The 26,856-nt window shown below is 48.0% G+C and overlaps 1 protein-coding gene across 1 annotated transcript in view; it reads right to left on the bottom strand.

Moving 5' to 3' along the window:
• LOC124234438 (P2X purinoceptor 6-like) overlaps positions 1-23,997 on the bottom strand; it is a gene marked incomplete at its 5' end in the record, with an annotated part of 102,335 nt that extends 78,338 nt beyond the window's left edge. The window contains 4 exon segments of the mRNA XM_046651780.1: positions 20,966-21,084; positions 21,141-21,261; positions 22,885-23,031; positions 23,938-23,997. Of these exon segments, the coding sequence (XP_046507736.1) occupies positions 20,966-21,084; positions 21,141-21,261; positions 22,885-23,031; positions 23,938-23,997 (447 nt within the window).
• Positions 23,998-26,856: the final 2,859 nt, after the last annotated feature.

Here is a 26,856-nt window from a genome sequence, read left to right on the forward strand (position 1 = left end):
GTGTGGGGTGCTCCTCCAGGCCCAGGCAGGGTCCCAGGCCTCAGCAGGTAAAGAGATCAGTGGCTGCAAGCCAGAGGGAAGGAAAGAGGCAGAGACCTGACAGGTCATGGCTGCAGGAGTGAGCAGGGCCTGCCCAAGGCAATGTGGCCCACCTTTGCTCCCCATGGAAGAAGCCAAGGCCAGAGGGGGCCCCGAGAGATGCTGAAATTCGAGGCCAGAGCTGGGGTGTGAGGAGTCAGAGAGAAGTGGGACTGTCTTCAGGACAAAGTGGCCAAGAGCGGTGCTGAGGCCTGGAGTTCAGGTCCAGTAGGAGAAGGAGGAGAGGATGTGGGGAGGGAGCAGAGTGGTTTTCCTAAACAGCTACTGTCATGATGATAGGGACAGGGTGCTAGCTGGAGAAGAATACATGGGAGTACCAGCTGAGCTCTGAGGGCCAGGGAGCAGAGACTTGTCTCCACCAGGGGTGGGGCACTCTGGGTATGTTTGCTGGGTGATCTCCTCAACAGCGGGGGCCTCCAATGGAGCAGAGTCATTATTTAGCTTTGACTCACTAACTTACCCAGGGTCCCCAGGGAGTGTGTGGAGGCTGGAATGTGACTCCTGACTTAGGGATGCACCAGCAGCTCCAGCTGGGACCCTAGGGAGATCTGTGTGCAAGGCAGCACAATGCACATGTCTTTCTGTTGCAACAACAACCGCATCTGCAGTGGGAGCCCTGAGCCTGGGCCTTGGCCTCCGGGTCAACCTGACACTGAGGACTCCTGTTGGGAGTGCTGGCCTGATGGGGGAGGCCCCAGCACAGACCTGCCTGTGCCTGTCCACACAGATCCCTCCTCTGTCACATCTCCCCACCCCAGTGGCAGCAGTGTACCCAGGTTCCAGAGCCCCAACGGGGAGGAGGCCTTGTGGATTCTTCTTGTGACCACTTCTTCCTTTTGCCATCACTCACCCACCTCTGGCCTGGCCCATGCACTTCTGCAGACTCCTCCCCTCCATCCTTCCCTCCCAGCTGTCCTCCCTCCTCCTCAGCCCACTGGACAGCTGCTCGGCTTGATGGCAAGGGAACCCTCACTTCCCCTTCATCTTCTCCCCTGCTCTTCCTCTGGCCTTGCTGGACCCAGGCTCAGACCCACCTGAGGCCTTGTGTGCACAGCACAGTTTCCTTCCTCCAGGGTTGCCAATGGAGAGGGAGGGGCGGAGCAGGGCTGAGAGCAGGAGACAGAGAAGGGAGGGTGTAATGGAGGGTGGAGCAGGTCCACAAGGACCACTGCGCCAACAGCATGTGCTCAGAGAACACTACCTCCAGCTCCAGGGTATCCAGCTCTGCCTGGCCCTCAGCTCCCTCAACTGGCAGAGGCACCCCCTGCAGCACCACTCTCCCCAGCCTGTGGCTCACCCCTCTGCTGCCCTTGGCAGGAACCCAGACCTCTCTCTTAAGCTCTGGATCCCCATTTGCAGCCATCTGCTGGACAATCCCCAAGATGGCCCATAGGGACATGGGATTCTGAGAGTCTGACCTGGACACATCATCTCCCTCTAAGGGCTGCCTCTTGGTGTGGGGGGCCTCCTTCCCATCAGAAGCTGGGCCCAGCGCTTGTCCCCCTCTTTCCCACATCTCCCTCCTCCACCGCACCTCCTGCAGAGAGCTCAGGCTGCCTGCTCCTCCTTCTCACTCCCCTCCTCCAGGCCTGTGCTCCTGCTACTTCCTCCTCTCTGGCACTTCCTGCCCACCTGCTCCCAAGTGATCTTTCTACCCCAGAAATGTGCCCCTGTCCCTCCTGCTTTAAACCTGTCAGCAGCCCCCCTCTGGATGAATCCAGGCTTAGCAGTGTGTCATTCACAGCACGCCCTCGGGATCTGGGCTCTGCCAGCCCCCCTCTTCCCTCCAGCTCTGAAATCCATCCTCTCACTCCAAGCTGCCTGGAACTCTCTGTGCACACGGGGGCGGTTTCTCCTTCTGCGTTGCTCCTGCTACTCTTGTTGCTGAAATGCCCAGCTCTGCCCACCTCACCTGCAGAGCTCAGCTCAGGGGCTCTATCACCATCTGACCTTTACCCCCAGGAGAGCTGGTGCACACTCTCTCCTTGCACACATCACACTGCATTTTTGTGATGTTCCTTTTCCTCTCCTCCCCCAGTGGGTGGTCCGTTTATGGGCAGGAGTATGTCTTGTGTGTCTGTATCTCTGTCCCCTGCACAGAGCCGGGCACTGGGTGGGCCTGAGCAAGTATCCACTCCCTTCCTCTCTCCCGGCCCTGCAGCCTCACCCAGGGCATTCTGTCCCATGGAGACACTTCTGAGCGGAGGTGGTGGGGCCATCCTTGGCCATGTCAGCAGAGATGAGGAGTCCCTGCATCCCTCTCACACTGATCTCCCCGCCTCCCAGGGTCCAGCTGCTCTCAGGGTCGTGCGTGTGTTTCTTAGGTGTCTGCTTTGGTGTTCTCCAGTCTGTGCAGAGAGATCCAGTGTCTACCCCGGAACTGCTGGATTTCTCTGTGAAAGCTTTTCCTAAACCCCACTTCAGTCCTCCCAGTAGCCCTGTGAGGCATCATCTTAAGGGAGAGAGTGGGGATTGGAGGACTAGAGTGTCCTGCCCAGATGCATGGTGTGGCCGAGTCCACGTTCCAGCCCAGGCCTTAATGTGGGTCCTGACGCCCCTCCGGCCCCACTCCTGCTCCTGATTGGGGTGCTGCCCTGGCCTCTCCTCAGACCCCTGCCTGGGTTCTTCACCCGCTGAGAGAGAATAGCTGGCTCAGGGGCACAGGGCTCCCTGTTCACTGATGTTTGGATTTGCAGGTCCAGCACTCCCAAGGCGGCCCCTCCCCTGCCTGCACTGCCTGCAGGGGGATCCTGGTCCTGGAAGAGTCACTGCGCAGCTGTGAGGGAGACCAGGACCCCTTTCACTCAACTTCGCCTTTTTAATGTAGAAAAAATGTCATTCTTTTCCAAGGCAGTTAAACACTAAGGAGAGAACCCCAAATATGAATTATTAAAAGAAAGTCTAGTCCCAAATCACTGCTTATTCCAACCCTGATTCACTTCAGTCCAGACCTGAGTCAAAGCCCCTCCAGAGACCTGTCTTCACAGCTCCAACCCTCAGGCTCGGGACACCTGGTGTCGAACCTCCTTGTTTCCTTCTCCCTTCTCCCTGCCTCATCTCTGTGGCTCCACAGCCAGAGATGAGCTTGCCTTGACCACGTCCCTCTGCTCTGAGAAGGCCACTCAGCACTGGACTCCATCATTCTAACACAAACGGAATACGTGAAATTGTCCTGAAACAGCACATGCTTGTTCAATACGATGTGCGGTTATTGTCAGAAGCGTTAGTATAATGAAATCCCATAGGGTTTCAGTCGACAGGCCTGGGATCAAATCCTGATCCATCAGCATTGGATCTTGGATTCTGAATCAGAGATCAGCTCTAGTCTAGACACGATGTTCTATTTCCTGTTCCTTCACTGTTGTCATTAGTCTAATCTGCCTAGCCCAGATTGTATCCTCAGCTTTAAGGAAAATCCTTCTGAATTCCTACAGTTCATGTAAAACCCTCTCTAGGATTCAGCCTTGTGTCCATGTGAAACGGGGCTAATACCTTCCAGCCAGGGTCACTGTGAGATGGGATGAGATGACACACCCACGGAAAGGGCCTGTGCAGAGACAGACTCGGTGCTGGTTCTCTTTCCCCAGCCTCTTTGGTTTTCATTTTTTATTGAGGAACAACATTTATGCTGCAAAGTGCACATGGATTAAGGGCAGAGTCTGGTGAATTTTCACAAACAGTACAGACCTGTGTAATCAGCCCCCAGAAGCCCCCTTCAGCCCCTGTCCTTCTCTGTTTTAGTAGTTTGGGGAGTAAAGACATTGTCATCCATAGGAGAGAAGCTGTCCTAGGGAGCTTCTCCAAGACCTCTGTGTGAGAGTAAAAGAAGTGAAGTTCTCAGAAGGTGACAATGTGCTGCTGGGTCCTGGGTCTCTCCTCAGGATGTCCAGGTGAGTAGAGAGTTTGATGACCTTGCCAGCTCAGTGAAGGTCACTCTTCCAGGGCTTTGCAGAAAGACTGCTGTCTGCACAGTGGATCACAGAACAGAGTTGCTGCCAGCCTTCAGCCCGTCCCCACCAGCGTCTGCCCCTAAATGACTGCGGAGTGTGGCTTCCTCACCTTCCATCGGCCACTTCAACTTCCACATGGAAGGTTCTGGACCTCTCCATGCCTTGTTACCACCTGAGTCTGCACTCAGTCCTCATGTCAGCTGGGGGTAAGTCCTCAGAGTCGGCCTTCATGATGACTCAGACACCTGTACCCTCCTCAACCCCCATGGTCCTTGTGCTAACCTGGGCCTCCCTCTGCTCTCACTCATGTAATGACTTCACTCATGAAAATTGTATGGTATGTGAATTATATCTCAAAGCTGTTACCAAAAAAAGCCCCATATTGTTTGATCTTAATTGTGTAAAAAATGTGTATGAATGTATATAAACACAAAAAAAAGACCAAAAATACCCCTGGTATATTAATAATATTTATCTCTATGTTGTGGGTTTATGTACTTTTATTTTATTTATATTTTTCTGCATTTTCCACACAGTCTACTCTTTGTACTTTTTTGAATCAGACAAATAAATAGTACTAACTTCACAACGTGATACACGTTCAGTCATGTGCAAGGCATGGTAGGAGCCCTGAGGAAGGAGGGTGCTATAGACTGAATGTTGGCACCCAAAATTCGTATGTGGAAGCCCTAACCCCAATGTGACTCTACCTGGGGACAGGAAGTAGTTAAGGTTAAATGAGGTCATAAGGGTGGGCCCTGACCCCATAGGATGAGTATCCTTATCAGAAGAAGCACCAGAAAGCTTGCTCTCTCCCCCTCCCCCATGTGAGCACAGCAAGAAGGCAGCCCTCTCTGGGCCAGGAGGAGAGGCCTCACCAGAAATCAACCCTCCCAGACCTGGATCAGGGACTCCTGGCCACCAGAAGTATGAGGGGTTGACTGAGGAAAAATTCACTACACTTCAAATAGCAGATATTTCTTTGGACAATTAGAATTGCAACTCAGGAGACCCAGATCCAGGCAGAAAACCCAAATGTTTTCTGAGGAAAACAAAGGAGGTAAGGGTTTACAAAGGCAAAAAAGAGAAAAATTACACAGGTGGTTTTGCAAAATTTGTGATTGGTGTTGGCAAAAACTGTTACTTCTTGGCTATATGTGATCAGTTGCTAAGACCATCTCTAAGGCAGAAAGTTCTTTGAGAGGAAGCACATTTCTTGAAAGAAGGTCAAGATGACAACAGAGAAGCACAGCTCAAAAGTTACCTTCCCTCTGGTAGAGATGTGGTGTGCCTGCACGAGCCCCATTTCCTTAAGGGCCTCCCAGCTCCATTTTAGAATCCTTGGCATATGTTACTCCATTTTTTTCTCACCGTCCACATTTCCCCTTCTAATCAAGATCTTTCAGCAGAAAGCATCTTGGATCAACTGTTTGATATCATGTTATTTCCCTCATTGCTAGGAATGCTCTTTTCTGGGAATTCATGTCCCTTGTCAGGGGGAAGCCATGTCCTCAATCATCAGAGGAGTAACATAGTCAGAGGCTCTGGTGGCATGTGAGCAATAAGGAGGTGGTCAGGAAATGAGTCTTAGGCACGGTCTCTATCTGGAAAACTATCAAATCCTTTGGAGTTTGAAGATTGGCTGATCATTTCAAGTCGCTGAACAATAATTATTCTAGAGGTAGAGACACACAGCATTGAGAAATGCAAGTCATTCATAGCTTGAAGGTGACAAAGATCATGCAAATCAGGACGATAATCATTAGTATAACTTGGAGCAGATCTGAGTGAATATTAGCATAAGAAGCTTAAATACAAGTACACCTCGCACATTTCTAATAATCATGGTAAACAATATCTGATGTCCTGATCTCATCCAAGCACCTATACCAGGAAGCCAGATGAAAACATCGACAGGGAACCAGTGGGTGTCATTAAAAGACATTGGACTGGAGACATCCTGTGATATTTTAATAATTTTTCCAAGTTCTAACTCAATGTCACCAGGAGACTTGACGCAGGTACAGCAGGGGCTGTTGGCTACAACAGAGATGCCACCCTGTTCTGCAAGGAGATAACTGAGTGCCATTCGATTATCTAATATGACCCTGACTAGGGGATCAGCAATCGTTTTTGTTGAGCTAAGGCTCAAGTGGTAGAATGTGCCAGTGTAGCTATGGTTTTAGGGATAAACTTTTTATCAACAGGTCATCAAGGACAGAATCAATCCATGGGACAAAGCCTTTGGCAATGGGAATCAATGGAGAGTAGATGGGGTGTAAAATGGAGTCTCTAAGTCTTTCCTAGACTAATGAGATTGTCGCTGGGTTTCTCCTTTAACAAGAACTTGAAATGGAATATTATGATATCCTAAAGGAATTATCCTGCCGTATGCCAGCTGTCTAGACATTCATAAGCCCACGGTTCCCTGTAGGTGGAAGGTGTACCTAAAAGGGGCACATAGTATGCAATGTCTTCTACTTCTATAGCAGTGTCAGTGGTCAGGAGCACTTGGTAAGGTCCTTTCCAATGGGACTGAGGACTGTCTTCCTTTGACAAAGCTTCCAGAGTATACAGTCCCCAGGCTCTAGACTGAGCAACAGCATGCTTTAAACTGGAATCCAGGAAAGTGTCTTTAACGTGTTGATGATGGGCTGGGGATAAGACAGAGACTCACAGGAGCTGGTCACACTCACATAAGACGACAGGGGAGCAGCAGAAGGTTGTGGACCAACAGACACTGATCTGCTGGTGACTGTCTCATGTCAAGTTAGCCCAAGTTTTGCAAAGAGGGCACTGCCAACAGTCAGCAAGGCCAAGGCAATACCTCAGGCCAGGGGAGTCCTGTCCACAGTATGTAACAAACCTCAGAGACAATTAACAGGACTAGAATCTAATATCTACAGGGGCACAAACATAATTTTCCTCTCTACAAATACCCTCAATTTTTTTTGGTCAAAGATAATCACAGTAAAACTAATCTGTTTATATTCAAACTTGGCCTGATCATTTATACAAGTGAAAATAAGAATACTCACTGAGAGTTTCCTTTTCTTTCTTTCTTCTTCTTCTTCTTTTTTTTTTTTTTTGAGGAAGATCAGCCCTGAGCTAACATCTGCTGCCAATTCTCCTCTTTTTGCTCAGGAAGGCTGGCCCTGAGCTACCATCCATGCCCATCTTCCTCTACTCTATATGTGGGATGCCTGCCACAGCATGACCTGATGAGCAGCGCCATGTCTGCACCTGGGATCTGAAGTGGTGGACCCCAGGCCGCCGAAGCAGACCGCCGAAGCAGACCGCGCAAACTTAACCGCTGTGCCACCTGGCCAGCTCTCACTGAGAGTTTCTGAATTCTGGGGGGATCAGGTAGAGAGAAAAGGCAAATGTTTCATCTTTGTTCACAAAAGCATGTCCTACCAAACTGTCAATGGCTTAAGAGAAAAGATTTCTTTAAATCTGGAAAAACAAAACATTAGACCATCTTTCTCAGCTCACATAGTCCCAGGAAATTTACTATTTCTTCTGCTTGAGTCCAGTTTTTCCATTAGTTTTCTCGACTTTGCCTGCTGAATCAGGATGGTAGGGACAGCAATAATCCCAAGAAGTTTGCAAAGTTTTCATTAAGGTTCGTATGATTTGCCCAGTGAAGTGGGTGCCTCGATCGATGGAGATTGTGGAAGGTACATCCCAAGTGTTCTAGCAGTTTCTCTGCCATTGTGAAGGCATCAGCTTTGTGGCAAGGGAAAGGCTTTAACCCATCCTGAAACCACAGACAGCAACAAGAACATATTGGTGAGCCATAGGAAGTGGAGGCTGAGTGAAGTCCAGTGGCAGGTGCTCAAAGGACCCCGAGGGAGGAATTCTGAGGCCTCTGGGACAGAATAGCTGTTCTTACTGCACTGTGGTGGGGGAAAGAATGCAAAAAAGAAAAAAATATGGTTTGCCAGGAAGCGGGAAGAAACAAGCAGCCATCTTGGGTTTCCCAGAGCCCCGACTGTTTGTTGAATTTACAGCCATTGTTCACCCTCCTTATTTTCTCTGAGTCAGGAGCAGACTGCTGCTATGTTACAAGGACATCAGGATGGCAAAAGTCTGGCAATGAGAGGTCAACTTTCTCTTTTGCAAGAGAAGCAGAGTGGACTTCATCCACATGTGTCATAACCTTTATAGACTCTGTTGTTGCTGCCTTTGCAGGAAAGTCAGCTAAGGCACTTTCCTGACATTTACTGTGAGACTCAATTTTCATGACACACATTTTATTCCAGGACACATTAGACTCCCAGGAAGTACATAATTTCTGGAACTCTTATAACCTATACTTATAAAGGCATAACATCAAGAAGGCTAACTGTTATTCCTTATTTGACAATGCTTCCCATGTAATTTAACACATCAAATAAGCCTAATTAGTTTACTATCTCTCAGGTCAAAACAAGACTTCATTTAGAATCTGATTTTTGGGAAGTTTGTCAAAAAATATCAAAAAGGGTTTAAAACATTTGATCAAAAAAGATCACAGATTTTAATGAAACAATACTTCATTATCTGTTTAACCAAAGTGACAAAGATTTTAAGGGCAAACACAGAAAGTTACATGGTTCTGAGCAAAACCCAGCTTTTCTATGTAACAGAAGACTTCATAAAGACGAAACAGAATTTTTGTTTTCTAGGCAGATTACATTAAAGGTAAAGGAACGTTGTTTACTGTTTCTTATTAAGAGCAGACCAATAATCTGAGATGACTTTGTTCTTTTATAGCGAGGAAAACCAAATTCTAACTTTGCACCAGTGTACTTTTGATATTAAAACTCATTTTTAAATAAATTCATTTTAATCTTAGCCAGCTTGACCACATATTAAAATTTCTTCTTAAAGATTCCTTTTTCATAAGCCATCTGCAACTTTCTATGTCTATTTAGGTTTTGTCCTGTCTTTTTCTTTCCTATTTTTGAATAATCATTCTATTTTAGGACAAAATTACTTTCTAATTTTCCTTTAACAAAAATGCATCTTCATTCTTCATACCTTCTCTTACTGAAAACATACACCTTACTTTCCCTGTCTGCTCTTCATATATAGTCACTTTTTAAATTTCAAAAATGTACATAGTTTATCTTTAAAAAAATGATGCAAGGCAGTCGTTAGAGAATACTTACAGATCTTACTCTTAGAGGATAGCATAATTGCCTACACATCACATTAAGTGAGTACAAACTCCTTCCACACGATATAAACCACACCCTTCCTGGAAATTACAGAACAAGACTCACTCATGGCCACAGGTTCGTGCTGACATTGCTCTGCTAGACTGGGAATGACGGAACAGGCAGAGGCCACAAGATCCCCACATTCTTGCTGAAGAGGGTTGCTCTAGGTTGAGCAGGCAGAAGAAAGATTTGAAAGATGGAATAACAGCTTCTAAAGTGATGGCAGAGCTGTAAATATCTCAGAAGTCACCACCAGAATTCTCATCCTCGCATGCAGTTCTAAGAAATGGGGGAAGTTCTTTTTAACACAGATGCTGCCTGGCTGTCAATCTGAAAAGACAAGGCAACAAAGTGGGAGGCTGCCAGAGAGGGATTCCAGCCTGGCCTTGCAGAGTCATCGCTGTGCGTGTGCAGGGCAGAAAGGGTGGGTGATCTCGTGTGGGCCTCTCCATCTGGCACATGGACCCTTCTGTTGCTCAGTTTACTGTGGTTTAACAGCAGTGGCTTTCAGATAATCCCATAGCAAGAAGGAGAGTGTATATCATGGTCCAGCACACACTTACATAAATAAAACCATATGAGTAGCTGAAATAACAATTTAATAAACTGATATGTATTTCCTATTTTCAGTATATGCTATACATGTATTCTATTTTTCATTTTGTGAAATTATTTCTTTCATTTATATATAATAAATACATTGATCTATGTGTTACTAATATTGAAATATATAAAATGCATATAATATGTAACAATTGGAGATAAAGATTATCCATTTATCTATTTTGATAAATGTAGACATCATGTAAATTTTCTATTTAAATAAATGTTAATCATAATTTATCAATGGTCTGTGGCCACAGTTTGAAAGATGAGAAGTGACAGTGAATCCTTGCACGGTAGGAGAAAGTTCCACTGCTTCTCATCTGACAAAGGGGCCCCCGCTGCTCTGCCCGCATTTCCTCAGCATCAACGCGCACAGTGTGCACAGAGTTAATTTACCCTCATTACTCTACGTGTTTTGACATTTTCTCTGGCTCATTTTTATTCTCAGCTCTTCTTCCAAATTGCTTTTTAATTTTACTTTTTATTGAGGTTATAGTTTACAACCTTGTGAAATTTCAGTTGTATATTCTTGTTTGCCACTCGTGTCGTAGGTGCACCACTTCCCCCTTTGTGCCCACCCCCACCACTCCCTTCCCCCTGGTAACCACTAATCTGTTCTCTTCATCCACATGTTTAACTTCCACATGTGAGTGGAGTCATACAGAGATTACCTTTCTCTATCTAGTTCATTTCACTTTACATAAAACCCTCAAGGTTCATCTATGTTGCTGTGAATGGGACGATTTTATCCTTTTTTCTGGCTGATTAGTATTCTATTGTGTGTGTGTGTGTGTGTATATATATATACACACACACACACCATATCTTCCTTATCCAATCATCTGTTAATGGGCACTTAGGTTGCTTCCACATCTTGGCTATTGTGGATAACGCTGCAATGAACATAGGGGTGCATGGGTCTCTTTGAATTGCTGATTTCAAGTTCTTTGGATAGATATCCAGTAGTGGGATAGCTGGGTCTATGGTATTTCTATTTTTAATTTTTTGAGAAATCTCCATACTGTTTTCCATAGTGACTGCACCAGCTTGCATTCCCACAGCAGTGTATGAGGATTCCTTTTTCTCAACTAACATTTGTTACTTTTTGTCTTCGTTATTATAGCCATTCTAATGAGTGTAAGGTGATATCTCATTGTAGTTTTGATTTGCATTTCCCTGATGATCAGTGATGATGAACATCTTTTCACATGCCTATTGGCCATCCATATATCTTCTTTGGAGAAATGTCTGTTCATATCCCCTGCCCATTTTTTGATCAGGTTGTTTGATTTTTTGTTGTTGAGTTGTGTGAGTTCTTTATATATTATGGAGATTAACCCTTTGTCGAATATATGATTTGCAAACATTTTTTTCCCAATTGGTGGGTTGTGTTTTTGTTTCAATCCTGTTTTCCCTTGCCTTGTAGAATCTCCTTAGTCTGATGAAGTCCCATTTGTTTATTCTTTCTATTGTGTCCCTTATCTGAGAAGACATCATGTCCAAAAATATCCTTCTAAGACTGATGTCAAAGAGTGTACTGACTATATTTTCTTCTAGAAGTCTTGTGGTTTCAGGTTTTACCCTTAAGTCTTTGATCCATTTTGAGTTTATTTTTGTGAATGGTATAAAAGAATGGCCTATTTTCATTCTTTTACATGTGGCTGTCCAGTTTTCCCAACAGCATTTGTTGAAGAGACTTTCTTTTCTCCATTGTATGTTCTCAGCTTCTTTGTCAAAGATTAGCTGTCCATAGATGTGTGGTTTTATTTCTGGGCTTTCAATTCTGTTCCATTGATCTGTGTGTGTTTTTGTGCCAGTATCATGCTGTTTTGATTACTGTAGCTTTGTAGTATGTTTTGAAGTCAGGGATTATGATGCCTCCAGTTTTGTTCTTTATTCTCAGGATTGCTTTAGCAATTCGGGGTCTTTTGTTGTCCCATATGAATTTTAGGACTCTTTGTTCTATTTCTGTGAAGAATGTCATTGGGATTCTGATTGGGGTTGCGTTGAATCTGTAGATTGCTTTAGGTAGTATGGACACTTTAACTACGTTTTTTTCTTCCAATCCATGTGCATGGAATGTCTTTCCATCTCTTTCTGTCGTCATCAGTTTCTTTCAGGAAAGTCTTGCAGTTTTCATTGTATAGGTCTTTCACTTCCTTGGTTAAATTTATCCCAAGATATTTTATTGTTTTTGTTGCAATTGTGAATGGGGTTGCATCCTTGAGTTCTCTGTTAGTTCGTTTTTAGAATATAGAAATGCCACTGATTTATGTAAGTTGATTTTGTACCCTGCAACTTTGCTGTAGTTGTTGATTACTTCTAGTAGCTTTCTCATGAATTTTTTAGGGTTTTCTATATATAAGATCATGTCGTCTGCAAACAGGGAGAGTTTCACTTTTTCACTCCCTATTTGGATTCCTTTTATTCCTTTCTCTTGCCTGATTCCTGTAGTCAAAACCTCCAGTACTATGTAGAATAAGAGTGGTGAGAGTGGGCATCCTTGTCTTGCTCCTGTTCTCAGAGGGATGGCTTTCAGGTTTTCCCAGTTGAGTATGATGTTGGCTGTGGGTTTGTCATATATGGCCCTTATTATGTTGAGGTAATTTCCTTCTATCCCCATTTTGTTAAGGTCTTTTCTCATAAATGGCTGTTGGATCTTGTCAAATGCTTTCTCTGTGACTATTGAGATGGTCATGTGGTTTTTATTCCTCATTTCGTTAATGTGGTGTATCATATTGATTGATTCGCGGATGCTGAACCATCCCTGTGTCTCTGGTATATATCCCACTTGATCATGATGTATGATCTTTCTGATGTATATTCAGGTTGCCCATGTTTTGTTGAGGATTTTTGCATCTATGTTCATCAGCAATACTGGCCTGTAATTTTCCTGTTTTATGTTCTCCTTGTCAGACCTTCGTATCAGAATGATGTTGGCCTCGTAGAATGTGTTAGGAAGCGTTCCATCTTCCCTAATTTTTTTGGAATAGCTTGAAAAAGATAGGTCTTAAATCCCCTCTGAAAGTTTGGTAGACCTCCCCAGGGAAGCCATCTGGTCCTAGGCTTTTATTCTTTGGGATGATTTTGATTACTGTTTTAATCTCTTTACCTGTGATCAGTCTATTCTGATTCTCTATTTCTTCTTGATTCAGTTTTGGGAGGTTGTAAGAATCTAAGAATTTATCCACTTCCTCTAGATTGTCAATTTTGTTGATATACAGTTTTTCGTAGTATTCTCTTATAATCCTTTGTATTTCCATGGTATCCATTGTTATTTCTCCTCTATCATTTCTAATTTCATTTACCTGAGCTTTCTCTCCGTTTTTCTTTGTAAGGCTGGCTAGGGGTTTGTCAATTTTGTTTATCTTCTCAAAGAACCATCTCTTTGTTTCATTGATCCTTTCTACTGCCTTTTTTGTTTCAATAGCATTTATTTCTACTCTGATTTTTATTATTTCTCTCCTTCTGCTGACTTTGGGCCTTGTTCTTCTTTTTCTAATTAGGCTATGTGTAATTTTAGATTGCTTATTTGGGATTTTTCTTGTTTGTTAAGTTGAGCCTGTATTGCGATAAATTTCCCTCTTAATATGGCCTTTGCTGCATCCCATATGAGTTGGTATGGTATGTTTTCATTTTCATTTGTATCCAGATATTTTTTGGTTTCTCCTTTAATGTCCTCAATGATCCATTTCTTATCCAATATTATGTTGTTTAGTCTCCACCTCTTTGTCCCTTTCTCAGCTTTTTCCTTATAATTAATTTCTAGCTTTATAGCATTGTGATCAGAAAAGATGCTTGTTATTATTTCAATCTTCTTAAACTTATTGAGGCTTGCCTTGTTTTCCAACATAGGGTCTATCCTTGAGAATGTTCTGTGCGCACTTGAGAAGAACATGTACTCTGCTGTTTTTGGATGAAGTGCTCTATATATGTCTATTAAGTCCAACTAGTCTAACTTTTCATTTAATTCCACTGTTTCCTTGTTGATTTTCTGTCTGAGTGATATATCTATTGATGTGAGTGGAATGTTTTGGTCCCCTACTATTATTGTTATTATTAATATCTTCTTTTAGGTTTGTTAATAGTTGCTTTATGTACTTTGGTGCTCCTGTGTTGGGTGCATAGATATTTATAATTGTTATTTCTTCTTGATGGAGTGTCCCTTTCATCATTATCTACTTCCCCTGTTTGTCTCTCTTTACCTCTCTTATCTTGAAGTCTACTTTGTCTGATATAAGTATTACAACACCTGCTTTCTTTTGTTTGCCATTAGCTGAGAGTATCATTTTCTATCCCTTCACTCTGAGCCTGTGTTTGTCATTGGAGCTGAGATGTGTTTCCTGGAGGCAGTATATTGTTGAGTCTTTTTCTTTAATCCATCTCACCACTCTGTGTCTTTTTATTGGAGAATTCAATCCACTTATATTTAGGGTGATTATCAATATATCAGGGCTTGATGCTGCCATTTTACCACTTGTTTTCTGGTTCTCCTGCATTTCCTTTATTCCTCGTCCTGTGTATTTGGTCTACCAATCGAGTTATGTCATTTTTTATGTTGTGTTTCTTTGTTTTCTCCTTATTTATTATTTCTTCTTATTTATTTTTTGTTTAGTGGTTGCCATGAGGTTTGTATTCAAAATCTTGTGGATAAGATAGTCCATTTTCTAATGGCCTCTTATTATCTTAGACCAAACTGATTCAGTTCCTTTTCTCTTCCCCTCCTAAGTTTTTTTTCTCACATCTTATCCCATCTTGTGTTGTGAGTTTGTGATTAAAATGACAAGATTATCTTTGTTTTTGGTGTTTTCCTTCCCTTTATCTTTAATGCTATACTTGAGTATTTGCTCTCCTGCTCTGATTCTGTCTAACTCCTTACTCTGTGCTTTGTAACCTCTTTCTCCCTTTTATTTCAAGATATGAGGGCGTTCTTGAGGATTTCTTGTGGGAGGGTGTTATGGCTACAAACTCCCTTAGCTTATGTTTGTCTGGGAAAGTTTTTATTTCTCCATCATAACTGAAGGATATTTTCACTAGATAGACTATTTTTGGCTGAAAGTTTTTTCCTTCAAAGATTTGAATATGTCATTCTGATCTCTCCTAGCCTGTAAGGTGTCTCAGAGAAATCCACCGAAAGCGTGATAGGCATTCCTTCATAGGTTATTTTCTTCTGCCTTGCTGCCCTTAGCATTCTTTCTTTGTCATTCACTTTTACCAGTTTCACTACTATATGCCTTGCAGTAGGTCTTTTTACATTGACATATTTAGGAGATCTGGCAGCCTCTTCCACTTGGATTTCCATCTCCTTCCCCAGGTTTGGGAAGTTCTCTGCTATTATTTCTTTGAACAAGCTTTCTGTTCCATTCTCCTTCTCTCCTCCTTCTTGGCTACCTATAATTTTTATGTTGCATTTCCTAATTGAGTCCGATATTTCTCAGAGACTTTCTTCACTTCTTTTTAGTCTTAGTTCTCTCTCCTTCTCTATCAGGAGCCCATTTCAACATATCTATCTTCCATTATCCTGATATGCTCCTCTATGATGTCTGCTGGAGCATTCAGGAAATCCATATTTTGTTTTATTTCTTTGATTGTGACTTTAATCTCTAATATTTCTGACTGATTCTTCTTTATAGTTTCAATCTCTTTTGTGAAGTAGCTCCTGAACTCATTGAATTGTTTCTCTACATTCTCTTTTAACTCTTATTAGAGTTTTGTGACGATACCTATTTTGAATTCTTTATCATTTAGATTACATATTTCTGTGTCCTCAGGACTTATTTCTGGGTGCTTATCATTTTCTCTGTGGTCTGAGGATCTAATACAATGTTTGATATTGCTAGAGGGCGTGGTTCTGTTTTTTTGCATCCTGATGTTATTTGGTCACAGTTACCACCTATTGCGACTGGCTGGGGGTCAAGAGCCATGTATTCTGAGTCCTCTGCCTTCACCCGAGATCCCAGGTGCTGGAGCTGGCACTGGGCAGGTGGGAGGAGGGGCGCTTTCTCCTGCATGCACTCACAGTTTTCTCCCTCTGCTCTCAGTATCTGCTTTCCTTGGGGTGTTGGCTTGATAAGGTCACCCCCTGCAAAGGCTTTTGCCCTGGTAGAGGGCTTCCCTCTAGGCTGCAAGGGCCCTTGGGAGTCCTTGATGTTCCCAAGAATGAACTTCCCCTCCCCTGTTCCTTCCCTCTTGGAGGTGTCCCGTGGTCCCAGATCACAGTATTTAGGGCAGGGAGTGATGTTTTCTCTTACCCCATTCCACCTCCTCTGAGGGGGGCTCCAGGCTGTCTGCCCTTTGTTATATGGTTGTGTGGGTCTCTCAAACATTTTCTGTGTTGTGTTTGGATGTCCTCTGTTGGAGTATGAATGTCTTTTTCATTATATGGTGGAAAGGAGAGATTACTGGGAAAGTCATTCTGCCATGATGCTGATGTCACTGCTCTTCAAAGTTTTAATATGCCTCAGTTTACATCTCAACAAGATGCATTGCTCCAATCTCTGCCTCCATCTTCACATGGATTTCTTCCCTGTGTGTATGTCCCATCAGGCATTTTTTGAACACCCAGTGTATGCTAGGCACAGCACGGAATGCTGTTACCTAAGCAAGAATGACCTATGATGCCTAGCAGGGAAGCCCTTATCACCAAGGAGTGGGTCTCTGCAGTCAGCCACATTTTCCCCCACACCTAACACACCAGCTGACATGTACATGTCTGCGGACTGAAAAGCCGAGGGGAGACAGAGCCGCACAGGCCATCCAGGCTCAGACTGCAGGGAGGCCAAGCGGTGGCACAGCTGGGAAGGGAACTGCTGGCAAGGATGGTAGGCAGTGCTGTGGGAGTGCCATGGGGCGAGGACAGGGACCATAGAGGGACCAAGACAAGGATGGGGATGGAGGATGGGGTGGAGGGTGTGGGGTGGGGTGGCAGAATATAGGGGACAAGGCCACGGGAAAGGACACGGACTTCTGTTCACTTCATTAATGACAGTTTCTGGGGTGGAAGAAAATATAGTTGTTAGAGTGGCCCAACTGTGGGGACTGTGGTAGCCTAGGAGAATGACGGGGTGTGGGGATGTTGGCACTCACTGGCCTTAGGTTTCCCACAGAATCGGGGTGTGCAGCTGCTCCAGGTCATGGACTGGAGCCCACTGAGAGGCTGAACTATGTCTGGGTTCCTGACCCTGGCCATCGAGATGGCCTGTGGGGACTGTCACTGGCCAGCACACTCATTTCTGCCTTTTCCTGCAGAAAAAGGGGAAACAGAACTCCTCGAAAGCACAGAGGGGAAATGCTTGTCATGGGGGTATGTGAGTCACTGAGGAAACAAATTCAGTGGAGTGCTCCCTGTTGAAGTTCAGGGAAACTATACATTTTAAAAGATGTCCCTCCAGGACGTGGGGGATGAACGTGGTATGTGGAAGCTGGGAGCCTCACATGAAGCTGCGCTGTGCGATGCAGGAGCCACAGGCCCTGGGCTGGTGCCGTGAGAGGTGCTGGGTGTGTGGGTGCCCACCACATGCCTGAGTGCTGAGGGATGGGGGATGGGCACAAAGAGGGAATGTCACACCTCACACATGATTCTTATACTGATTCCATGTTGAAGTGATAATATGTTTGATATTTGGAGTTAATTAAAACAGATTATTTAAATTCACTTCCTGTTTCTTTTTACTTTTTAACATGGCTACTAGAAAATTTAAAATTACACACGTGGCTCGCATCACATTTGTATTGGACAGCACCACTCCAGAACATTCACAATAACACTTTCCCCAGAACACTGGATCAGGGCTATATGTCTGGGGAGTAGGTCACTGGACACTTGAAAAGAAATGGCAGGGAGGGTCCCACCAGGTTGGGTGTCTCCTCAGCTTCAGGGCTCCCCAGTCAGAGATGGCTGACAGGCTGGTGCATTGTACAGTTTTGCTTCATTAGGGCCACAGAACACTGGGTGGCCTCAAGGTAGCTTTCAGGGTGGGAGGAGCCCTGACCTTGAAGACAATAAGCCAGATTGTTTCTAACATTCAGTGATCACTGTCTGTCTGTGATGCCTCAGTGGGACCCTCCGGAACTGGGCCTGTGAGCTTGCACCCTGCCTCCCCTCCCCAGCCTGCAGTTGCCCTTGGCTCAGCCCCACCCTCCATTCCCTCCTACCATAATAACCCCTCCACAAGGGAGCTGGGGCAGTGTGACCAGATCCAAAAGTCCCTTGCTGGGTCCCCTGGGGAGGACATGGCTGAGCTGGGCTTGACAAAGCAGGTCTTTCCATTGCCAGGCTCTGCAGTCCATTCTCGACCTCCTATCTCCATGCGGAAAATGAAAAGGCCTGGATGGGTCTCCCCACTAGTTCCAGGGGCACGTGATGCCTGAAGGGCTCCAAGAGCTGCACAGAGCTGGGTGATGGCCTGCTGTCATCACTAGATGGTTTCTCAGGGCCTTCGGTGGCTCAAAGTTACCTTGGTTTCTTACTGCCAGGGTTTAGGGGCCTTGTCAGATTTAAAGATGATGTTGTTTGCTCTTCTCTCCTCTCCTCTCATCCTTGAGTTTCCAGAAGGGTCAGGTCCTTACACTGAGTGGGAGAGGACGCTCATGTGTGTCAGGCTGAAGGAAAGCTGGCTTCACAGTCAGACCCTGTCTGAGACCCGCCACTTGCTGGGGGTGAGCTGTGCATGGCTGTACTCCCGAGTCCTCAGGAAAGGCCCCTTGTGGAGAGTTTGGGGGCAGCTCAGCACCCATGGATAGGCCTGAGGCCACAGAAGCCCTACTTCTGCCCGGCCGGGCCTGGGTGGGGCTGTGGCCTCAGGAAGGCACTAGAATGTTGGGAGACACTGCAGGGTGGTGGGGTCCATGCTCTCATAGGAGACGGGACCCTTGCAGTGAGGACCAGAATACTGGCATTTGCACCAAAGGAAATGGGGGTGACAGTTCTCTCTGCGTCTGTCTTTTGTGAGTCACTGGTGGGCTGTGTTGCCCACCTCCACCCACCACACACCCCTGTGTTCCCCCTCGACTCTGGGTAACCTGTTACTACACCTTTGTCACATCAAGTGTGCGCGAGCACTTGACTGTGAGGCCCAGGGAGGCGAGGCTGGGAAGACCCGAGCCCTCGGAGTTCCCAGCATGGCACCACAGTGACTGTCCCCACCCACCAGACGGCAAAGACCCCCTGCTCTCTGATGAAGAATTTTCCAGACATTCTCTTAGGAAGGGCCGTCCCACCCCTGCAGGAATCCTGGGAAGAATTCAGCTGTCAGTGTTAGCATGAAAGAGTCTGATGTCCTTCTGGAGGAGCCAGGGTCTGCAGAGTCTCAAATGCACACCTCCGCTTGCTCCTGGTGACAATGGTGACACAGAAGTGACCTAACAGGCCCTTGAGAACCTTCCTCGTGTCTCTCCTCCAAGTACTCACAATGCCCTGTTACAGGCTGTCTGACTGAGAACCAGGATGGAGGCTGTGGTCAAGGAGGACATGTACCCTGGTGAGAGCCCACAGGGCAGACCCTGCCAGGCTGGAGCAGAGGAGAGCCCTGCCTGGGGAAGGCCCAACAGGTGGGATAGGACCCAGCACGTGAGCCTCTTCCCAGGCACGTTTGTCCCCGTGGGGTCCTCTCAGTCTTGCTGATGCTGTCACCCCTTGAGCCCGGAGCCACTGCTCCTGGAATCCCTCTCTGGTCCAGGCGTGGCTGCAGATCTTTCTGGTTGTCTGCACAGAGAGAATAAATTCAGCAAAGGACAAAGCAAGGAGGAGATGAACCGAGGGCTCTGTCCATGGAGCCTCTGTCTGAGGGTGCGACCTAGTGGTCAGGGCAGGCTTGGGCAGCCATGCCTCGGCAGGAGCCCATCATGGGGCCGGGAAGGAGCCTGGGAGCAGGAGGCTTGAACACTGAGTGTGTGCAGAATGCTGAGGGAGGGTGGGAAATGTGGAAGAAAGAGTTTTCCAGATCAAATCCAAAAGCCTGCCTCCCAGACTGGACGGCTGATGTGCTTCCTGACCTGTCCTGTTGGAGAGGAGGAGAGTGCCTGGGGGCAGGGAGACCAGCTGTCCGCAGGGAGCCCTCCTGTGCTGCTGGCAGTTAGGCCCAACTGCGTGTACTCCCCAGGGCAGGAGTCAACAGGCCAAGCTTCCCTTCCTCGAAATTGACCTCCAGAACTTTCCCATGGCTCCTGGCATGGCCTCCGACCTCGGAGGGCCTCCTGCAGTCTGCCAAGGACTCCTTTTGGAGGTGCTGTCTCCAGGCGGGGCTCAGCCTCAGGAGTCGGGGCTGCCATTGGGTCCCCGCTGAAAGGACCATGACAGAAATGTACTTGACATAAATGCTGCTCAGAGAACATAAACACAGCAGGTGCGCAGTGATGGTGCAGCTTGCGCTGGTTCCTGATGACAGTGTCCCATGTCTGCTCAGGGAGAAACAAAGGCAGCAGTGCTCTCAGTGGAGGCTGCACACTGGCAGAATGTGGCGGCCAGGAAGGATCCAGTCTTTTATGCTTTTACTGAGACCACAGATAGCGAGGACAAGGATGAATTGTGTCATCACCTACAGCTTCTAACCTGTGGCTCATAAATGCCGTAGAGAATCCAAAAAACACTTTTCCCCAAAAAATGTCATCACCTTACACATTTGACCCGCTGTTTCAGGGATTTTTGTGGACACTCCTCCTTCCACGGACCTCAGATTTCACTACTCCAGTTCTAAGCTTTTATACTTTAGTCCACATGCCCCATCAATGGAGGAGCCTCAAAAATGCAAATTCAATTGAAAACCTAACTCAGTTCTCCTAGAATTTACTAAATCTTCAGGCTTTAAAACCTTGCATTGGAAATACTATTTCACCCTGGGTCGTGTCACGTAGCAGTGGCTCTTTACAGATGCGGGTGGCGCTCCGCCCACTCCTGTGATGCAGCCCTATGCACGTGGCCCAGACCAGCTTTCCATGTGGCCCATCTGGCTCTGGGGTCCCACCCACTCCTGTGGGCAGAGGATTGTGTCCCAGCCGAGCACCACGACACACAGAGATTGAACACAGCCACTTTAACAGGGAAGCGCGTCCTGTAATGCTACAGTGGGGGGAGGACACAGGGAGGGCTGCCAGCCATGCTCCCACCCAGTGCTCTTCCCCTGCTTCAGCCTCGGCTTCCATGGAGTCCATACCCACCTCTTCATAGTCTTTCTCCAGAGCTGCCAGGTCCTCCCGGGCCTCAGAGAGCTCTCCTTCCTCCATGCCTTCCCCATGTCCCAGTGCACAAAGGCTCACCATGCATATGTGAAACCGCACTTACGGTCCAGGCAGGCCCAGGCCTTGGCAACGGCGGTGGCATTGCTCAGCATGCACATGGCCCACTGCACCTTGGCCAGGTCACCCCAAGGGACAATGCTGGGGGGCTGGTAGTTGATGCCCACCTGCCAGAGAAGGGGAAGAAAGCACTCTGTGAAGCTTCCGTCAAACCCAGAAATGGTGGCTGCATCATGGGAACAGAAGACACAGGTCTCCTCTGGGGACCCGGGAGAAGGCTTGCTTCACCCTGCAGTCCCTGAGCCCTTCTTGGTGCCAGGCAAGGAGCCAGGAGAGCAGGGTGCTGGTCTCCAGTCAAGGAAAACAGGGACAGAGGAGCCCCAGAGTCAGCCACCCTGACTGGGTCCCAAGCTGCCTGAAGGGCTGTGTCCCAGCAACTGGGACATGTGACAGGAGCCCAGGTGACAGGACTGTCTTCCTTCTGAAAAGTACACTGCCCCGGATTCTTCATACGCTATTATCTCCACAGGCATCAACAGGCTGAGGATTAATTTCCATGGCTGAAACCTCTTCCACCCCGATGGACTCAGAGCACACAACTGTGGAGGATCGTACCCACTGCTTTCCCACCAACGAGCCAGCCTTTGCAGAGCAGGGGGACAGGGACACTGTCAGAGGCCCAAGACTGCTGCTCCCACTGCACCAGGAGGTGGCCTATGTGTGTGCTAAGGAGGAGGAAGGGGGTGACATTCCAGGGCTGGGACAAAGGGGAGGCATTCCAAGTTTCAGACCAAGGGACAATGTGACCAGAGGTTTCGGCAGCAGCACACAGGGTGAGCTGGGGCCCGGGTCAGCAAACACTGTCTGGAGAGGGCGAGACACTACATGGTCTAGGCTGGGTAGGCCCCGCGGTCTCTGTTGCAGCCCCTCAGTTCTTTCCTTGCAGTAAAAGCAGCCACAGCAATCCTCCCATGAGCAGCTGTGCTGTGTCCACAGAAAAAGCATTTACAGATCCAGGCGGCTGGTCCACCCACCACGCTGACCCTGAACCAGAGGAGGCCCAGAGGAGGAAGGCCCAGTGCAGAACCCCCGCAGCGGGCCCAGCAGAAGCAGGGAGGGCCTGAGCAGGCAGAGGAGGCATGACAAGGCTCAGGGAGGCACAGTCCCGAGGGAGAGGATCCCCAGGGTTTGGTGACCGAGGATAGACAAAGCTGGAGAGCGACGGCAGGGTTTCCATCCCGTGTCCAACGGAAGGGGAAAACTGTGGTCTGAGGCAAACTCGGGCCAGAATTTCTAGGCTTACCAAGACGGAAATAAAGATGTTGCCATTTTCCTCACAGAAAGATCCATGATAGTTTTTCTTTAAATCCAGCACTGCAGAGGAATTTAAGGTGGATGCAGTTTCTACAGAGTCATGGAATGAAGTGAGATTCAGGGACAGTAGTCAGTTCACAGTAATTCCCCCATTTCAGATATCTGCATGAATTACAAAAATGCCAGGAAAATGCCTCCATTTCTCAGTCCAACCGACATTTCACTAATTCTACCACCCAGGAAAGGGAAAAAAATTCACAAAATTTTCTGCTCTGTTGTGTGATGACTCAGGAGGGAAGTTAAAGATGCCCCTGAAGAGACAATCACATGGGGTTCCTAAGTTACGGCCAAGAGCTGAGCTACAGGGAACAGAGGATTCTCTGAAAGGGGCCGTGTTCCACAGCAGGGTCTGCTGCTTGCCAGCAGGTCGGCCCATTCCCAATCACCAGAGGAAGCCTTCTCAGTGCTCTCCTCACCAGTTTGCAGATCCAGTCCAGGACCAGGTCGACCATCTCCTTGCCAATGGGGCAATGGCCTCTGGGGTAATTACTGGCTGCCTCTTCCTTCCCAGTGATCAGCTGCTCCGGGTGGAAGGGCTGCCTGTGGGTCCCTGTGCACTTCATCTACAAAGAGGACACAGGGGCCATGAGTCTTTAAGGCCTGTTGTTAACTCACCAGGGTGGACAGATCGGGACGGTCCCCTTCTACCAAGCACATGTTGTTCCTTGTAGGTCAGCAGCATCGGTGTCTCACAGGAAACGTCTCTGTGTAATACACAGACCACAACTGCACCCGATGGCTCTAGGAGAGAAGAGTCAACTTGCAGGACAAATGCCAGTGTGACCGGGCCCCCAAGAAGGGAGGAGAGCTCTCACACCTGCACACAGGCAACTCTACACATGCGTGTTTCTTCCATCCCCGTAGCTACAGCCAAGGGTGGAATTTAAAAGTCCCTTACAGGCTAGACAGTCCCCAGCATGACTGTTGCTGGGCAGTCCCATCAGGCCACCCTATGTGCCCTGGGTCTCACAGGCTTCAGGGTGACATTCTGTTGTCCCCTGGTGGCCACTGAAAGGTGCTCTCTTTGCAGCTTTCCTCGGAAACTACCTCAGACTTCTAATCTGGAGGAACCCAACGAATGATCTATACTGAGCTTTCTATGTCTAAGATGCAGGTCAAGACTCATTCCCCAGCCTGAGGGAGTGCACAGCACTAAGGAGGGACTGGTGCCCGGGCACCCTGCAGACAGGGTCTACACAACCACCTGACGGGGCCAAGGAGGCCACGAGTGACTCCACCCCCAGCCCATCTCAGTGCCGGCCAACCTCACAGCAGGTTTTTCTCAATTAGGAGCCTGATTCCCACGGACATTTTGGGCACTAACCTTCCAGTGTGTGACCTCATGTGACCACGGGCATACACTTGTACGTCCGTCCCTTCTGCAGGGGGATCCGAAGGAGCACATTGGGGGCTTTAGCAATGCTCTCCCACCCTCCCAGGACAGCCGCCCCGAGTGTCCGTGTACCTACCGACACGGTGGGCTCCAGGTCCACAAACACTGCTCTGGGCACACGCTTGCCAGCCCCAGTCTAGGGGAAGAAGGTGTTGAACGAGTCATCCCCACCACCGATGGTTTTGTCACTTGGCATCTGACCATCAGGTGAATTCCATGTTCAAGGCAGTACCATTCCCAGCAGACATCACTGATCTGGACCCCTGCCTGCCCCATGTGGATAGAGATGCACTCATGCTGGGAACCAGATCATAAACGTGAGACCCTCGTCTTCAGGGCCATCGTCCCTCTATGGCATGCAGAACATACATATGTGCTTCAGAATGTCTACGGTTTTCTCAAACCTTGTTTCCCACAAGGCTTATGTGACCATTTTATGTGAAACTGACATGCTCTAACCCACCCAGCTACTAAGCACCAGAGTCAGCCCAGAACCTAAGTGTTTGCCACTATAGGAAAGTTAGGTTATTTTACAACGTGGAAACCATGTAATGTCAACATTAACTCTACCTTATGCTTAGTCACATAATTCTCTGAAGAATACAGCAGTTTTGATTGTGTCCTGACCAGGGAACAAGGTAAATGGTGATGGAGTCGGGGAAGGAAAGTGGACTAGGACACAGGTCACTGTGGCCCAGGTGCCGGCGGCCCCTGTGTGTGTGTCTCCCAGGTCCCTCTAGGCCTCCCCTCCACTCCTTCTAAAGTGACCCTGTCCACTTCCAGTGACCACTCCCTCCCCTCACCCCTTCACGCCTAGGAGGTGATGTCTCCCAGACGTCTCAAATGCTGGGATGCTGCGCTGCCCTTTGTAGTTTCCTGAAATTCTGCCCATTCCTTTATAAATGGTACCTTTTAAAGGTTCTCCTCAATGTACCTATTCTGAATGTACCATCTCTCTCCTGCTGGGAACCTAAGTGTACAGACACGAACCACTTGTTCACTTGTAGACACAGCATCCTTACAAATACAGAGAGGAAATCAAATGAAACTGGAGGTGTGCTGCCCACCCTAAATTCTAATGCACAGTCCCCAGAACTTGAAGTCCTGTGGTCTGTTATACAAGCAGCAAATCTCAGAGTCATCAGGGCATCAAAGATCGACACAATGCAGCAATCCCCCCACAGCATCCCAGAAGGAAGCATTCAGATCCAGAAAGAACTTCTCCAATGACAAGGAGCTCACTGCTCCAGAGGAAAAGTTCAACACCCTGGGAAGAGCTTTGGGATCCAGCCAACCACACAGTTTCAAATGCATATTATTTATTTTGCCTTACTTAAATCCAGACACCCTGTAGTTCACAGAATGTGTTTCCCAGGAGCCCGGATGTGGCTTTCAACTCTGTCAGCCCCCGTAGGATCAGCATCAGCTCTGTGACCTGGGAAATCCCCCAATTTCTGCATTTACAAAATGGGGGCCTGGGAGCCAGGTGGTCTGCAAGGCCACTGCCATCTCATGATCTAACCAAGATGCTAACCAGAGCTATCAGGAAAATCATTCCTAGCTTTCAATAGAAAGCCTTAATTATAAATTCACCACCAGCCTCACCTGGATCATTCACATTTACATTTCTTTAGTCAGCTGTATCTCTTCTCTGAAAAAATTACTTGAAACTTCCTCTGTTCAACTCCAGATGAACTCCTCTCTTCACATTCTTGGAAGATGACCTTGTTCCCTTCCTACCTGGAAGATTCACCTTCCTGCCTCCAAACGTGCAAGCAGACACTCGCTCTCCTCCTTCCTTCCTTTACAGTGAAGCTGAGCTCCCTCCTGGGAACGACCCCCTGTTTCTCCTGAGCCCCTACCCAGCCCCGGTCCTCAGAGTGACCACAGTGGAGTCCCCAGCCGCTGGGGGTCCCCAGAGCTCTCCAGGGCGCGTGGAGGGACAAGCGTTTCATAGCAGGACTGGGAGGTTCCTAGTCCCTTCACTGCGCTGACGTTCGCACGGACGGTGCACAACCAAAGGTGGACACGACTGCTGGCACCTGAGCCCAGATCAAGGTAGTGGCACCAGACTGTACCTGTGGTCACCGGAGTCCTCACCGGTGCTCAGAGTAAAAGCAAGAAAAGCCAGTTGAGGCCGGGAAGATCATCACCTGTGTTCAGTCTCTCCCTGGAGACAGAGCTGGACAGACGGAGGCACAGGTGGAAGCAGCTGTCAGGAAGCGCGGAGCGGGTGTGGAGTGGCCGCTGGACCTGCTGCTTTTCCGTGGGACGCGCAGTGACTTGAAGGAACCGCCTGCAGAGGATTCAGACTCCACGCGCTATTTATGTTCACGTGTTGCTTGAAAGTGAGTTTGTGAAGCATCTCAGTCTGAATTTCTACGTGACCAATCCCGGTAGACCTGACCCCACACACAGCTGTGGGGTCTTCGAGAACCTTCCGTGGCAGGCTGGGCCTCCCGCGCTCTCCGCCCTGCTCCCCTCCAACGACCCGCGGGCCCGGTCCGACACTCCCGGGCCTGCCCACGCCGCCCCACGTAGCGGCTCCGTCCCCTCCGGCCTGGGCGTCCGCGGGGAACAGCGCCGGGGCTCCCCGTCGCACGGGCCCGCTGCGCCCCCTCTGGAGGGGGCTGTTTCTCGACGCATGGAGTGTGGCGCTCTCTGATTGGATGCGGGTTTGGCGGGAAGGCTGTGGGTCGCGCAAGGTGAGGGGAGCCTTGGGCGCTCCGGTGCGTTCTGGAAGCTTTGGTTGGAGCGGCCGCAGCGCCCCCTGGGTGGCGCACAGGACGTTACTGAACACGTGAGCCCCGACCTTGTGCTGCTCTTTCCTGGTGCAGAAGGACCTTTCCTATTCAGCGCCCGGAACCGGCGCGATCTGATTGCTTCATGAAGGAGGAGTGGGATTCCAGGGACGGGGAGGGGGTGCCCCGCAGCCGTGCCACCACCAAGAGCTGGGTTGGGGCACAGGGTCCCTGTTGGAGGACTTTGGAACAAT

This window comes from Equus quagga, unplaced genomic scaffold, assembly GCF_021613505.1.
Source record: "Equus quagga isolate Etosha38 unplaced genomic scaffold, UCLA_HA_Equagga_1.0 73884_RagTag, whole genome shotgun sequence".
In the NCBI taxonomy this organism is placed as follows: Eukaryota; Metazoa; Chordata; class Mammalia; order Perissodactyla; family Equidae; genus Equus; species Equus quagga.